The sequence below is a fragment of the Coenobita brevimanus genome, chromosome 72 (assembly GCF_032717465.1).
Source record: "Coenobita brevimanus isolate Jiangsu-jjx chromosome 72, ASM3271746v2, whole genome shotgun sequence".
Lineage (NCBI taxonomy): Eukaryota > Metazoa > Arthropoda > Malacostraca > Decapoda > Coenobitidae > Coenobita > Coenobita brevimanus.
Genome location: NC_137025.1, coordinates 13,546,068 through 13,563,173, shown reverse-complemented (window position 1 = coordinate 13,563,173; position 17,106 = coordinate 13,546,068). Strand labels below are relative to the sequence as shown.

The 17,106-nt window shown below is 42.0% G+C and overlaps 1 protein-coding gene across 1 annotated transcript in view; it reads left to right on the top strand.

The window, feature by feature from the left end:
* The window catches only part of LOC145407043 (uncharacterized), a 129,817-nt gene that overhangs the window by 61,875 nt on the left and 50,836 nt on the right, over positions 1-17,106 (top strand). The window contains exons 8-9 of the mRNA XM_080278067.1: positions 10,724-10,887; positions 11,005-11,131. Of these exons, the coding sequence (XP_080134193.1) occupies positions 10,724-10,887; positions 11,005-11,131 (291 nt within the window). The remainder of the gene's footprint in view (positions 1-10,723; positions 10,888-11,004; positions 11,132-17,106) is intronic.

The following is a 17,106-nucleotide window of genomic DNA, read 5'->3' as shown; positions in this document are numbered from 1 at the left end:
TAACTGGAAAGAAAATAAGAAGCTGATGGATTTGGACTATGCTGATGATATTGTACTGATTTTCGAAAGTATTTATGAGATGCAGAGGGTGCTTGATTGTCTGATGGAGGAAGGAGAAAAAGTGGGATTGGTAATAAATTGTGGAAAGACTGAAATTATTAATATGAACGTGGAGAACCAAATCAATTGTGTAATTGGGAATAATGTGGTGAAGAATGTAGAAAACTTTAAATATCTGGGAACGATTGTATCATCTAATGGATCATTAAACAATGAAATTGAGGAGAGGATTAGACAGGCTTGGAGAGCTGTTGGAATGTTGAAATCTGTTTGGAATAATAATATGCTTTTGGTACATAATGTACTAAAGTGAAAATTTACATGTCCATGGTAAGACCAATTTTAATTTATGGGCATGAGTCATGGTACAGTACAATTGCAACAGATCAGAAAGTATTAGGATTTGAGATTAAAATACTGAGAAGGATTCTTGGGGTAAAGTGGCAAGACAGAGTTACAAATACAAGAGTAAGGGATATTACGAGAGTGGAACCAGTTAATGAATGTGTGAGACTGTCTCGCTGAAAGTGGCTGGGGCACATATACAGAAAAGAAGGTAGTTTAATACAGGATGTGCCACAGTGGACTGCTAGAGGAAGAAGAGGTAGAGGTAGGCTGAGGGAAACCTGGTTGAGGACAATGAAAAAAGAAGCAGGAGAGGAGTGTTGATGGGACCTGAAGGATATGGCAAGAGACAAATATTGGTGGAGAGAGTTCATCGAGGCCCTATGCATCCCGTGGGGTGTCACAGGAAATGATTGATTGATTGATTTATAGTCAGTGCAACTCAGCATGACTGTGCAAAATAACTGTTTGTGACATAGCTAAAAGTCATCATGGCAACCAAATTACAGGGTGTAATACAGTTTTCATTTTTGTAAACACTCTTCATTGATCCTTTTACTTGTTGATGAGGTAACCTTTGCCTATTTGGACTTCCAGAAGACAATCTGGAACATTGTCAGTTTGTTTCCTGAGGATAGTAGGGGAGAAATAGCTCCATATATGACAAAGGGCAATCTCCAGTTTGGCCCTTGTAGACATGCCTTCGTTTCTTAATCTGTACTGTGCTTGGGGGGGGGGGGAATATGCTGGCCGATTTTTTATTTATTTTTATTTTTTCCGTGGCTGAATGGGCTTAATACATCAGTGTAAGATCTCTGGCACTAATAAATGTAGTCATTAAACCAGAAAGTTGGTTGATTCAAGTCAGGTTGGTGCCGCTCTACCTCTGAAATCTTTGAGGTTACTGAGAGAGCAGAGAGTCTGTGAGCTTGTGAACTGATTTTGGATTTTTTTTTTTTTTTTCTAGCTAAATGAGATGAATACATCAATATAAGATCCCTGGCACTAAAAAAAAAGTAATCACCAAAACCAGAAAGCTGGTTGAATCAAGTCAGGTTGATGCCACTCTACCTCTGAGATCTTTGAGGCTGCTGAGAGAGCAGAGAGTCTGTGAGCTTGTTAATTGATTTTTGATTTTTTTGTTTGTTTTTTTGTGGGTAAATGGGCTTAATACATCGATATAAGATCCCTGGCACTAATAAAAGTAATCACCAAAGCCAGAAAGTAGGTCAAATCGAGTCATGTTGGTGCCACTCGACCTCTGAAATCTTCAAGGTTACAGATAGAGCAGAGCAGCTGTGAGCCTATGAAGACTCGCCTCCTGCACTCATAAATCAGTGTTGTAAGCGTAGCAGAGAAATGTCTGAAGTTAGCGAGATATGATATTACCTTCCATTTTACTTCAGTTTCTTGCAATGACTTCTCAGTGCTACAGGACGTAGATTTGTGTCACCGAGGTTTTTGAAGGGAACGTAGATCTACGTTGCTAGCACGGTACGGGTTAATTTGCCTTTGACGATGGTCCAGAGGTTCTCAGTGGGTGAACTAACAGGACTGTTCCCTGGCTAATCAGGAGTCCAATCCACCACACTTGTGCAAAGCCTGGTTTTGACGACTTTGCAGTATGACAGGGAGTCCCGTCCTGCTGCAGCACTTTGGTGCCAGTTGCAACAAAGTGGTTAGCCAAGTGGTCATCTTAAAGGCGAAGATAAATATCTTTGGTGACATTCTGGACTTTAGGGAGAATAATAAGGTTGGTTAGTCCTAGATAAGAGAAGCTTTGTTCCATAAGGGAGGCTGTTAACTTTGGTTTGCAGGGAACTAACTCTCTACCACACCACACCTTCTGCGCCTTGGTGTCACTGACAAAAAAACATCAATTCATTGGTCCTCAAAACTCATCTCTTTCATGTACAGTCCATGAAGCATATTTCACTGCAAAAGCAACTTTTTTTTTTATGTTGGGCATTGGTAACAAGAGTCCTTTTCCTGGTTCGCACCTTCTGATATTTCAGTCTCTTTTGGATGGTGCTTCTGAATAGTTCATACCCTCGCATCTTGAGCAGAATGTTCCTTCAGCTGTCCAGCGGCAAGGGGAGGGTTTCCATCCACCTAATGCCCGGTAACTCTTAGATTGTGTTCGGAGATCTTGGGACTCCACCCCGAGCATGTTTGTGGGAGGGTACCTCTGATCTCCTGACCCCCACCCCCCTGGCCTTGAACTTGGTCACCAACACCTACTAGGATTGGCATACATTTGGATTTTCCTGGACATGTCCTGCATTTAGGTGTCAAAATCTTTGTCCCGGAGGAAGTTCAAAAATTCTCCAGAAGTCCGGAATTTCAGCTTCTATCGCTTTTTCTCAAAAAATTTAATATGCTGTACCATTAAATTCTTTAACCCCTTAACCGTGGGGTTGTTGGGAGTGTGCCGTGCATGTCCTGCGGGGATATTCGCGCTCCGACTGACTTTTTAATAATATTTGCCAATAATCAGTTATTAGTCCTAGCGTATTATAATTTTATAAGCCTATGGCACATACCTTCAGCTTTCTCGTGGGATGTTTGTTGAGCCTTCGTTGTCTACCATAGGACTTGTGGAGACTTCTGAATTTGGGTAACGAAGTCTCCACTTTACACTTCCCGATACCCCGTAATATGGTTACCACTGCCTGATATTATAACTACGAACACTGTTCTATGAATTTCAAGTAGTTTGGATTCCATATTTAAAAAACAAAAACAAAAAAACACTGTGAAAGCAATGTAAATTATGAGCGCATACAAGCTTTCCTACTGTGCTGGTTCCCTGCTGGTATTCTGAGGCGGAGCTGTCATTTATTATTTATAAACACACTTACACTTTATATTCCTAGTACTTTATTACACTTATTTATGTATACAGTATTTATCTATAAGTTTCTTTCAGTACTAGTAGTTTATTTTCACTCCAGGCATTCACTTTCTTGTTCTGTAAACTAGCATAGAGAGCGAGGCTGTCACTCTCACTTTCATTACTCCCAGTAGTTATACATGCTAGAGTGAAACTTTCACTTTCATTACTTCTAGTATTTATACTCGTATTCTTATATTACTACTTATTTACATTTCTCTTTACATTATTAACATTTCTGTTTTATTTACACCATGTTATGCACTGTCACTTGCAGTAACTTATAAAACTATTTTCCACTGTTCAGTTATATTTACATTCATTGCTTTCACTTGCTGTTTACACATTATTTATACATTATTTACATTTCCACTTGCACTGTTTTACAGCCACCAGAAAGATCGTAGTCGCTGTCCATCATTATCGTTGATAAATTGGCCAGTTCACATTCCACAGCAGAGTCACTTAGCCCTTTACCCCTTCCCACATGAGGTTTAGTAGGGGTTGAGGTCACAGGGCCCTTTGCATGGGGCTAAGAAGCGGCGGAATTGGACAGGCGCAAATCCGACGTGGTTTCACCTTGAAAGATGACAGTAAACTGAATGATGTGGCCTAGGGGCAGTGAAGGGTTGCCAATGTCAGCGTGGTGACAGCTGCTAATATGTACGCTATGAAATGATTGGCAGGAAATCTAGACAATACATAATAAATTAGGTAGTTCCAGGTAAATGTGAATATCATTTAGGCTTCTCCCTTCCTTTCTTATATATATTTTTATTATGAGAACAGGTCATACTTCATATTTCAAGGGGAAATAAACGGTAAATTAGCGAACGAGTGCACGTGAGGTATTGCCAGGTGATAATTAGCCCATTCCAGTTGTATGGCAGTATCAGTGACCTTTTCTTTTTCTTTTATATATTATTTGGTATAAGAATAGGGCAAAGGGCACATTTCAATGGATAAAATGAGTGGAAACATCCGTCCAGAATTTGTGTAGCGCAGCGCAGCTGGTCAGGTGGGAGGAGAGGGTAATGGAGGGGAGGTAAGGAGGGGAGTCAAGGACAGGGGAAAAATGGCTAAATTGTCAACAGTGGATGGGAGTACAGGTGACATTAGCAGAACTGAGTATAGCTGAACACTGGTAGTACTGATAGATGATACAAGCCACCACTTGAAAGCCCGGGCGAATTCAAAATAACACAGAGTCACAAAAGTGACACCCCGCGGTGTGATCCCTTGCTCCCGAGCATCACGAAAGTGACGCCCTGCAGTTAAGGGGTTAATAATGAGAGAGAGAGAGAGAGAGACTTTTGTTGTTTTCGTCAGCTGATAAGTGTTGCCAACTAGGCTGGTTTAGCACAAGCAGCAAGCTAAAATGTCCTGCCTTTTCCTCTTGTTTAGGCACGAGCTTTTTTTTTTTTTTCATACTTAGTGCTGTTATAGCCATAAAATAAATGGCAGTTGCACACAATTATTGGCTTAGTTTTCAATTTTACATTGTAGCATTTGTTATTCTTATGATCTTATGCTGCATCTAAGGCACTTAAGCAGTTTTCAGTCATAAACTAGCCAGTTCTGTATGTTGTTGTCCATTATATTTTAAAAAGAGTAAAGATTGTGGTACAGTACAGCTGGTTTATATGTATATCTGTCTTTACTTCATTCCTTCCTTGTCCTTCTGCCTACAGGTGGCTTTACATTCCCTCTTGTGTCTTTCTTTTCTTCATTCTTTCCTCTTCCTTCTGCCTATGGGTGACTCGGCACTGAGTGACAAGCCAAATAGTTTCCTGTACACCAGGAAACTATTTACTATGCTGGATGGTAACCATATAACAAAATTTTGGCACCTGTTGGTTTAGTGGGTAATTATTGCGCTTCAGTCGGATTGAGCCAGTGAAGGTTTATATCCAAGGGGTGGTTGGGCTTGATTGCTCATGTATTGCCACTCAGGGATGAGTGAGGCTGGTCACTCTCATCTTAAATGTCGGTACCAACTGCCTAGCCCCGGGCTCCTATGCTCCTCATGGGGCAGTGTAGGATTGGATGATGGATGATATATATATATATATATATATATATATATATACAGTAATCCCTCCACTATCTGATGTAATAGAGCCAAAGGCATGTACGGAAAGTGTCCCTTCCGGAAAGTGAGCCCCTGGTTCCTGGACTGGTACTTAAGGACCCTACCCAGCCTAACTTTGCAATCCACCTAAATAACTCCGTATTTGACATACATAGCACCTATTTAAACCTATTTAAGACCTTATTCACACCAATAATAGACATAAAGCATGAAATAAATGAAAAGGAGCCAGAGAATGGGGAATTAGAAGTGGTTATGGAAAACAGCAGTGTACAGGGTACTTACAGCACGTCTGAGGCTGCCTTCTCTAAGGCTTTGGCAGTGGTGAAAATGTTCTTCAAGCACGTACAGTAATCCAGTGTTGTGCTGCACTTACAGTAATTCTTTGTGCTGTGTGTTATAATTGTTTAACACTGCACGTTCTGTTCGTAATTGCACCACTCCAGTTTCAACTGCCAGTTTGCATTCCACAGTTAATCCTTTGCACTCAAAATTCTAATTTCTTAACACTGCACAACACTGTAAATTCCCGTGTGGTCTAGTGGCGAGGTATTGCAGTTTATTCACTCGTTATTCACAAAAACGAGCACATGCAGCATCCATTGCAATAAGCATCCACTCGTGATGGCTTAGGCGGTAACTGGTGGAGGGGGCAGCAGGGTTGCCAGATTGGAACTCGGCCACATTACCAAACTCTTCAATTCTCATTACCAATTTCGTAAACCAAGCATTTATTCTTCACTAATTATATATGCAAGTGGAAATAATCTATCTATCTATTGCCAGACGCCTCAATCCCGTTCGGGGTGGCCACAAACAAATCGCCTCCACGTCGCCCTGTCCCCCACCATTTCACTGCCCCGCTCCCAGCTCGCACCCCCCTCTCTCATATACCTCTCCACCCCATCCCTCCATCTCATCCTCGGCCTCCCCCTCCCTTTTCCCCCTCCACGTCACTCACATACACTCTCTTCGTCAGTCTTTCACCCTCCATCCTCTCCATATGGCCAAACCACCTCAGTGTATTCCTCCTAAAGCTTCCTATCACATCCACATCCACACTACAACACTCCTTTATATCCTCATTTGTCAGCCTGTCTCTCCATGTGACTCCACAGGCTCCTCTTAAATAACTCAATTCCACTGCACTTACTCTTGACTGTGTCCTTCCAGCTGCGTCCAAGCTTCACTTCCATACCTTAGAGTTGGTATCACAATACTGTCATGTAGTAACTTTTTCACTTCCATGCTCACTTCCCTGCTTCTTATCACTGCTTTCACGGAACCAGCAACCTTTCTTCCCTGCTGTACCCTTTCAAGCACTTCACCCTCCAAACCTCCATCCTTACTCATCACACTACCCAAGTACTTAAACATACTCACATTTTCCAATTCCTCACCATCCAGCCTCGCTGTACATTTACTGACTTCACCTCTCTCAAAGACCATCACTTTACTCTTCCCTACATTCACCTTTAGATTCCGTTTCTTACACACTCTCCCAAACTCATCCACCAAGCCATGCAGCTCTCCTTCGTCTTCACTCAACAGCACAGTATCATCTGCAAACACCAGTACAGGGAGTTTCCAAACACTACCCTCTCTCACCAGGGCCACTCCAACATCCACTACCCTACCTTGTACCTCTTTTATTACTCCAGCCATGTACAGATTGAACAACCATGGAGACATGACACAACCCTGTTTGAACCCAACCTTCAAAGAGAAAAATTCACTCAGTTCACCATCCACACGCACTGCAGCCTTAGCACCATCATACATACTCTTCACAGCATTCAGCAACTTCCCATCTACTCCATATATTCTTAATACTTTCCACAATCCTTTTCTATCCACCCTGTCATGTGCTTTCTCCAAATCGATGAAAGCCGCATACAACTTCTTTCCCTTCTCTAGAAACTTTTCCATTAAAGATCTAAGAATGAATATCTGATCTACACAACCTCTTCCCTTCCTAAAGCCTCCCTGTTCTTCTCCAACTAATTCCTCTGTTCTTTCGCTAACTCTGTCAATAAGTATCCTACCATATACTTTTCCTATTATACTAAGAAGACAGATGCCCCTATGAGTACCACACACTTCTTTTTCCCCTTTTCCTTTGTACAAGGGAATAATTATACCTGACTTCCAATCCTCCGGAACTCTACCTTCCTCCCAGGCCAAACTGCACATTTTCCACATCCATTCTACTACTATCTCTCCCCCATACTTCAGCATTTCACCACACACTTCATCAATTCCTGGGGCTTTCCGTAATATAACTTTCTTCATTGCTTCCACAACTTCTATCCTACTGATTTCTTCCTGTCTTCTCACCTCCCTCCTTCTCCCAGCCATTCCCCAGCCACTTATACTTGCATTACTTCCATCCTGTATGTTCAACAATTCCTTAAAGTGTTCTCTCCATCAACTCACTTTTTCTCCCTTCTCCACTAGTAATCTACCATTTTTATCTTTCACTCCCCTGCTAACTTTATTTCCACCCTGTCTTACTCTTTTCACCTCTTTCCAGAACATTTTCTTACAGTCCCTCCACTTTACACTCAAGTTCCTTCCAAATTCCTCATCCGCTCTCTTCGTACTCTCTCTTACTAATCTTTTCACCTCTCTCTTTCTTTCTACATATAACTCTCTCTTCCACCTCTCAACTTCTTCCACGCCCCTATGTCTCATCCATTCATTGTAAGCTTTCTTCTTTTGTGCCACAGCTTGTCTCACCTCTTCATTCCACCACGCTGTTCCTTGCACACCCCTCCGTCTTCTCTTCATCCCACACACCACATCACATGCTGCACATATTTCTCCTGTAAATATCTTGCACACACCTTCCACATCCCCCATCTGCTCCAATTCAATAATTGCCCAATTGTTCCTCCACTTCTCTCTTATACTCTGCTTTTTTCTCATCCTCTTGTAACCTTTGCACTCTCCTTAATAATACTCCTTCTTCCCGTCCTTCCCTTCTTCTATTTCTCCATCCTAATTGGACCTTGATTCTGGCCAGTACCAAGCTGTGGTCAGAAAGTCCACTCCCCCAACCTCTATAAGTTCTTGCATCCATTACACGTTTTCGCATCCTTTCATCCACACACACATAATCAATCATTGCCTTCCTGTTATTCAGTTCACCACCTACCCTTCTCATCACTCGCCATGTATACCTGTGGATCATTTTGTGCCTGAAAAGGGTATTGGCTATCACCAACCCCCTCCCAGCACAAATGTCCACTAACGCACTGCCATTCTCATCTATCTCAGCAGGCACACCCCACTCACCAACTATTCCATCCACCTTCACATTCCCTACTTTACCATTCATATCACCGATCAAAAACACTCTCTCATTCCTTCCAAACTTTTCCATGCACACTTACACATTTGTCTAGAACTCTTCTCTCACTCTGCTTGTACGATCTTGCGTTGGCGCATACACACACAATCGCCCACATTTGTATTCCAACTTTCAGTCTTACCCACACAATCCTTGACCCAACTGATCCATACTCTTTTAAGCTCTTCTTCCATCTCTTACTCACAACTATACCTACTCCATCTTTCGCCCTCTCATTCTCACCTACTCCTGCACATATACCCCATCCATACTCCCATTCTCTCACACTCTCGCCTCTCCATTTGGTTTCAGTTATTCCGCATACATCAATTTTCGCACCCTCAAGCACCTGGACAATCTCTCTCTCTTTCACCTCATCATTCGCTCCTCTTAAGGCCCTTTCACACGGTACCTCGTACCAGGAACGGCCGAGGAAGATTTAAGTGGAAGAAAACTTGGACGCTATCACACATGTTCCTCGTATTCTCGGCAAAGGACAGACTTCTCACACTGTTGCCAGAGCCCCGTCTCGCGACTGTGGACAGTGATCGCTGTCGCTGACTTGGTAAAGAATAAGGAGAAGCAACTTTTGTTTACAAACTGGTACACACGTGGAACTGCCTCAATTTCTCTATAAGGGCGAATTCAGCGGCCCCTGTCCAGGAAATCGATGATAAAGCCATCAGTACGTTGTTGTTGTGGTGGTGTTTTCAGGTGGCGACTGGTTCGTCTACTCTACCTGCAGTGGAATCCTCAGTTGTAAACACGTGATATTTTATCGACATCACAGTTTCCTCGGTGTAGGAAATATTAACTCTTTATAAGGCCTTCAAAATGATTGATATTTATTATAAATTATTAATAAGTATTCAGTGTTAGGCTAAATGTTTAATAATGTAGTATGATATATTCTCTGTCGAGTAGCCTGGGTTTTGGTCACACTGTTTTACCTGTCGTATCCTTGGCAGGAATCCATCCAGGTGGGTTCCAAATGCCCGTGGTATCGTCGGCAATTTTACCACGTTACCGTTCCGATTTACCATCGTATCCTCAGCAAACCTCGTTTGAGGTGCCCTGTGATAGCCCCTTTACATTCCACGTTCCAATTACCATGTCTTTTGTCCGGTCCTTGGTCATCATCTTTTGGTCAGTCCTTGTCCGAGGCTTATTGTTTGTCTTTTTAGTTAATTGTTTTCCGGGAAGGGGCACTAACCCTCTGCCAACCCTTTTAGTCACCTTTTACGACAAGCAGGGATACTGGGGGAGTATTCTTGAAAAAAAAAAAAAACCTACCCCCAGGGGGTAGAATAATCACTCTCCTTATAATTAACAGCTTCTTGATTATGCTACTGTATGTAGGCTAACAGATTAATCAGAGAGAGCAGACAATCCACCATCTCCATCCTGTGTATCTTCATACATGTGAAAAATCCTTTTCTTAATGCAATATTCTGATTCATGACCAAATGACTTTTTCATTACAGTACCAAATTGGCCCACATTTGGTAATTAAAAAATACTAAATGGCAACCTGACAAGGGAGGAGGGAGGAAGGAAGGAAGGGGTGAAGGGGTCTTGCTGTAAACAGCTGTTCGGCGCCACGCGGCAATTTCAAATTATGGGTGGGAAAAAATTAGTTTTTTTTTGGGGGGGGGATTTTTTTTAAATTTTTTTTGGCCATTTTTGGGTTCCGAAGGTCCAGGCCCACAATGTCCAGTAAGTGGGGAGTCCGGATAGTGGGCGCCCAGATAGTACAGGGATTATTGTATAAATATATGTACAATATATATATATATATATATATATATATATATATATATATGTATGTATATATATATATACTGTATTTAGATATATACGAGGTGTGTTCAAAAAGTATCCGGCCTTTGTTCATAAAAAATACTCGTATCCAGATACAACGAACTTACACTAATCTCCTTCAAAGTAGTCCCCTTGGGCTGCCACACACTTCTCCCAACAGTTCTGCCACTGTCGGAAGCAGCGCTGGAACGCCTCTTTTGGGATGGCACACAGCTGGTCCGTCGCATTCCGCATGATGTCTTCTCTGGACTGAAATCTGGTCCCTTTGAGGGGCATTTTCAGCTTGGGGAAAAGCCAGAAGTCACACGGAGCCATGTCGGGAGAGTAGGGAGCCTGACGAAGCACAGGTGTGTTGTGTTTGGCCAAGAAACTCTGTATCAAATGTGAAGAATGGGTGGGTGCGTTATCGTAATGGAGCTGCCAATTGCCCGTTGCCCACAGGTCCGTCCGTTTGCGTCGCACAGCGTCACGAAGGCGACGCAGAACCTCTTGGTAATACTCCTTGGTGATGCTTGTGCCGTGTGGTGCGTACTCATGATGAACCACGCCACTGGAGTCGAAGAAGACGGTCAGCATGACTTTGACATTGCTGCGGACCTGCCTTGCTTTTTTTGGCCTTGGGGATGTTGGATGCTTCCATTGTGATGACTGCAACTTGGTTTCTGGGTCGTACCCATAAACCCAGGACTCATCGCCAGTGATCACTGTGTTGAGGAAGTTGGGATCGCTGTTCACAGTCTTCAGCATGTCCTGTGCGATCTCCAAACGGAGTTGCTTCTGCACAGTCGTTAGCACCTTTGGTATGAATTTCGCTGAGATTCTCCTGAAGCCCAAATCCTCCTTCATAATGGAATGAACGGATCCAATGCTGACGCCCACCTCGTCTGCAAGTTCTCTGATCGTGATTCGACGATCCTGCATCACCAGGGTCTTCAATTGGTCAATGATGATCTCATTTCGGGATGTTGAGTGCCTACCAGATCGTGCTTCACTCTCCACTGATGTGTGGCCATCTTTGAAGCGGTTGTACCACTCCTTTATCTGTGTGTTGCCCATTGCTTCGTCCGCGAAGACCTGTTGAATCTTGCGGATCGTTTCCACTTGGGAATCGCCAAGCTTTACACAAAATTTGATGCAGTAGCGTTGTTCAAGTTTTTCAGTCATTTTGTCAAAAAAGAAAATCCGACAGGGCCCACTTACACTTCCTCACTTATTGACGGTCTGCTGTCGAATGACAGCTTCTGCTGGTGGGAAAAAATTCACGCATGCGCATTCGGATCGCCTACATACGTGCACCAAACCACACCTCCCTAGCTTCATTTGTTTACGCACGAAAAATTAAGGTCGGATACTTTTTGAAGACACCTCCTCGTATATATATATATATATATATATATGTATTTATATATACTCGTATATCAGGGTTTCATAATGCCAAAGACCCAAAGTGTGTGTTGGCGGGTGGGGGTGGGGAGGGGGAGCATGGGTTTCAGCAGAGGCGTCCTGTATTTTGACTGTCTAGATATGGCAACCCTAACACCTACTGAACATTCATTAACACCAGTATGTTTACTTAACTTATGGCAGTTTAAACTTATTTTATGACATGCACTTATACAACATTTTCTTGTATAAGGCTTTGACATTCTTAACAAGTGACACTGTCAACTTCAAATCTAAGCGCACGAAAGAAGGGGGTGGGGGGGGGGGTCAATCATACGAGACCAAACAGACTGGCACCCATATAAGAGCACATAACTTTTTAAACTTACTGCCATTCAAGGGGGTGAGCATGGGCATAGATGGTTAGGTTCAAGTACAGTAAACTCTTGATATACAGAACCCTCTTTTAGTGAATTTTGGTTATAACGACCACCTGGAGCTGGCCGAATGTTATGTTTATTTAACAGATTTTCATTCTGTATAAGAATGGACGCATGGGAAACACCGACCACCGTGGCATCCCTATGCGCATGCATGAACATGCGTGCGCGCGCGCACACACACACACACACACACACACACACACACACACACACACACACACACACACACACACACACACGAGTTAACTTGGAAGAGTGCAGACATTTGTCGCTGCACTCTGCTCTACTCGGCTGCATCCAGTACCTAAGTGTATTGAAAAAAAATGAATGAAGCTTATTACTAAGCTAAGTTATAAATGATTTAATGTCTTAGAGCAAATAAAAGTGAAAAAGTGAAGTCCAAAGAAAGTATTTATCAAATAATCAGAGCACTAAAGAACTCGCTGAGTAGCTCAGACGGGCACCAGTGAATCATAACAGCAGCAGGTAGATGCCAGACTGTAAGTAGAAAATATTATTATGTAAGGTGGCGTTCCTTGGTAAAGTGCCCCTGGGTAAGGGGAAGGGAAACAGTAGAAAACATAATGATGACCACAAAGACTTGGTGGAACTAGATACATTTAATAAATTAGGAGAGAAAGTGAATAAACTGGAGGAAGCTTTCAAACTGGAAGTGGATGAAATATGGAAAGAACTGTATCAACAAAAGAAAGAAAATGAGGAATTAGTAATGAAATTAAACAGAATAGATGCAAAAATAGGTGAGCTGCAAGCAGAGGTAGGCATTCTGAAGAAGAAAATGAGCAAAATGGGAAATACAGTAGTCACCCATGAGAGAGTTTTGAAGGAGTATAATAAAGACATAATTAGACAAGCAGGTAGTCTGATAGAACAAAGCAGAGACACTGATATGAAGATAAATCAGGCAAATGAAATTATGAAAAATTACACAGAGGAATTTCAGTATACTCGTACGTGGGCAAAAGTATCCAAAACAAGACAATGTAAAAAAAACAAGGCTGAAACAAAAAACATGACAATGAAAGTGAAAGTCATCATTGGAAACAACCCAAGGCTAGTAAAGGAAAGTGCAAGGATGAACAAATCTGTAGTCATCACTGGTAAAGATGAAGAAATAAGGAGCAGAATCACTAGAGACAAAAAGGAGATGGTAAATATAATGAACAAATTGAAAGTGTAGTATCAGAGGAAAACTGTGAGAAAGATGTAGAAGAATTTAAAAAGCTGGGTTACTACACTGGGTGGTAACCATATAACCAAATTTTGGCACCTGGTGGTTTAGTGGGTAATTATTGCCTTCCAATCGGATTGAGCTGGTGAAGGTTTATATCCGAGGGGTGGTTGGGGTTGATTGCTCATGTAATGCCACACAGGGATGAGTGAGGCTGGTCACTCATCTTAAATGTCAGGACCAACTTGCCTAGCCCTGGGTTCTTATGCTCCTCTTGGGGCAATGTAGGATTGGATGATGGATGGGTGGATGGAAATATGAGAGAAATAAGTCAAGGCCCGTGAAAGCAACCTTCCAAAGTATGAACACAGTAGTAGTAGCAATACAAAATGCTAATAAATGTAAGGAATCTGAGGAATATAAAGATGTTAGGATAAACTGGTGTCTGACAGAAGAGGAATGAGGATTACTAAAGAAAAAGAGGAAAGAAGCAAAAAGATGAGAATGATGGTAGATCAGATGAAGAATGAAGTAAATTTTTTTTTTTTTTACCAAGTATTAGAGTTACTAGTAAGAAAAAGGCACATAAACAACAGGGACTAAATAAAAGTGTGGCAGTAGACTCAACTAATGTTAGATATGTGAACAACATGACAAAGTTGATGTACTTAAATGTAGATGGAATCGTATCTAAATTATTAGAGATAAAAGACTATACCAATGAAAATGAGCCTTGTATTATTTGTTTAACAAATAAAATTAGCCTCAAGGATATCCAACAACTTTTCATGAATACAATACATAAATTGCAGTACCCTCTCTAACTTATGGAAGTGAAGCTTGGACCTTTTTGGAGGGACACAAGGCAACGAGTGAGAGCAGTGGAAATGAGTTTTTTGAGAGGAGCATGTGGAGTCACATAGAGAGACAGACTGAATCGTATCTAAATTATTAGAGCTAAAAGACTATACCAAAGAAAATGAGCCTCATATTATTTAACAAACAAATTTAGCCTCAAGGATATCCAACAACTTTTGATATACAATACAGTATTGCGATATCCACTCTAACATATGGAAGTGAAGTTTGGACCTTGTTGGAGGGACACAAGTCAAGAGTGAGAGCAGTGGAAATGAGTTATTTGAGAGGAGCATGTGGAGTCACATGGAGAGACAGACAGACAAATTAGGAAGTGAAGGGGCATTGTTGTGTGGATGTGGATTAAATAGGAAGCGTTAGGAGAAACACATTGAAGTGGTTTGGCCATGTGGAGAGGATGGAGAGCAAGAGACTGACGAGGAGAGTGTATGTGAGTGAAGTGGAGAGGGGGAGAGGGAAGGGGAAGCCAAGGATGAGATGGAGGGATTGAGTGGAGAAGTACATGAGAGAGGGAAATGTGAGCTGGGAGCAGGGCAGTGAAACGGTGGGGGACCGGATGACATGGAGGCGATTTGTTCATGGCCACCCCTTATGGGATTAAGGTGTCTAGCAATAGTTAGATAGGTAGAAGTAAAAAAAATAACAATATATCTGATCATGATTTTAGTTGAGTTCAACTTGGCTGTTTCCCCAACTTCATATATTGCATACTGATTCTATGGCTTCTGCTGGGTGCTTAGAATTATGAAGAAAAAATAGCACTGCAGTTACATTATATAATAATCATATGGCTTCTTTCCCTTGATAATTATATCCTTGCATTTGGATGACCCAGTATTCAGTAATAGCAAAAGCCACAGTATGATGAAGTGTTCAAAAGTGTGAAGTCAGGTGATGAAAACAAGGGTGTATTAGGTGTATGTGTGAATTTTTACTTATTTTATTTCATAATTCCATGTGAAGTCAATAACGTGTCTGTTAACCCGCTGCGTCCCGACCGATTTTTTACCACTGACCCCCCTCCCCCAGGCTGATTAAAAAAAAAAAATTTTTGGCTAAAACCTCCGCTTTTTATGAGAAACATTTGAAGATGCCCCCAAAAGTGCGCACCTGAGCTCAGAAGTGGTCTAAACAGGTGATCCTTTAACCCTGGAACACATTCATTTTTTTTTTTTTTTTTTTTTTTTTTTTTTTTGTACGCTACCACATTCATGGTCACTATTGTGTACCAATTTAAAAAAAAATACCTGGAGTTGTTTTTATTAAACATACAAGGTATGGACTTAAAATGTATTCTTAACACTACAGTCTGACAGAAAAAAAAAAAAATAGTGTAATCCTCCAGGGGTAACTAAAGACAATTTTTAAAAAATTAAGTAAAGACTATAGGCACGAGTATAATGAATGGATTCTGATGTCCGGTGACCAATGGGCAGTAGGGGGGTGTGGGGGGCAGCTGGCTGACTCCCAGTCTTCTGGCAGAAAAACATCAAAGAAAAGTCCGTGCACTAAATGTCCAGTACTGTAACACATTCGTGGACACTTTTATAGCCCACACCTGTGTTATATGAAAAACCTAGCCTAGGAGTATGCACCAACTACCTTCACCCGACACCACATCACTTTAGGAAGCTACTGAGAACACCACCCACTTGGGCCACATAGGAAGCAAGGGCCATGTGGCCAAAGTTTGCGTGGGTCACAATAGTGTCCTCGAATGCGTTCCAGGGTAAAACACCTGGTACCATATGCTCTGGAGCCACGCTGCGAGTGTCACATCTGTGTAGCGGTAACTGTTGCAAACCACTCAGAATAGGTAGATATTTGTTCATTTGGTATGAATTTATATGTAGTACAAGAATATATTGTTTTTTACACAATAATATAGGCGATATAAGCGGTTTCATTCCTTGAACTTATCAACATACTGCACCTTCCTTGGTGACGTTACCTCCTCATCACTTCTGCACATTTCTTGCTCTGACGCTACATAATCTTTGTCCTCCACATCGTTATCGATTGGGGAATTACTCTCGCCTTTAATTTCATATCGTGGTGCGACATGTTTACTGGCCAGGTCATTGCTAACGGGTGAGTTGCCAAAACAATGGCATGCAGGTAGGGGGGTCATGTGGGTAAGGCAGTGTCCCCCCATGGTGGCAGGTAGAGGATGGTGTCCTGCTTCTACGTACCAAAAATCACGCACGAAATTTGAAATTTGTGGAAATGATGGACCTTGCAATCGTAAAACAGTCGGTAGAGAGTTGGCTTGCAGTCCTAACGGACCCGGGTTCAAATCCCGCTGGGGCAGGGAACAGTTTAAGGATTTGAATTTCATAAATATCAGACTTTACTGATCTACCAGAAGACCCACCACCATGTCGTAAAAATACCCCCTCTAATACCAATACTCCAGTCCTGTATGAGACAACCCTAGCATGTATTCAGTATGGACGGTGGGTGTTAGTGCCGAAGTGGTGACTTGTAGAGGTGTATGGTATATAGGAGGACTACTGGGCCTTGAAAGCAGGCTGTGAAGCCTATGCCCAGAGTCAGTCAAAAAAAACAAAAAAACATGGATACGTTATCAGGATTCACCATGACAAAACGTTGCAACGTATCCATACGTTATCGGGATGTCTCAGG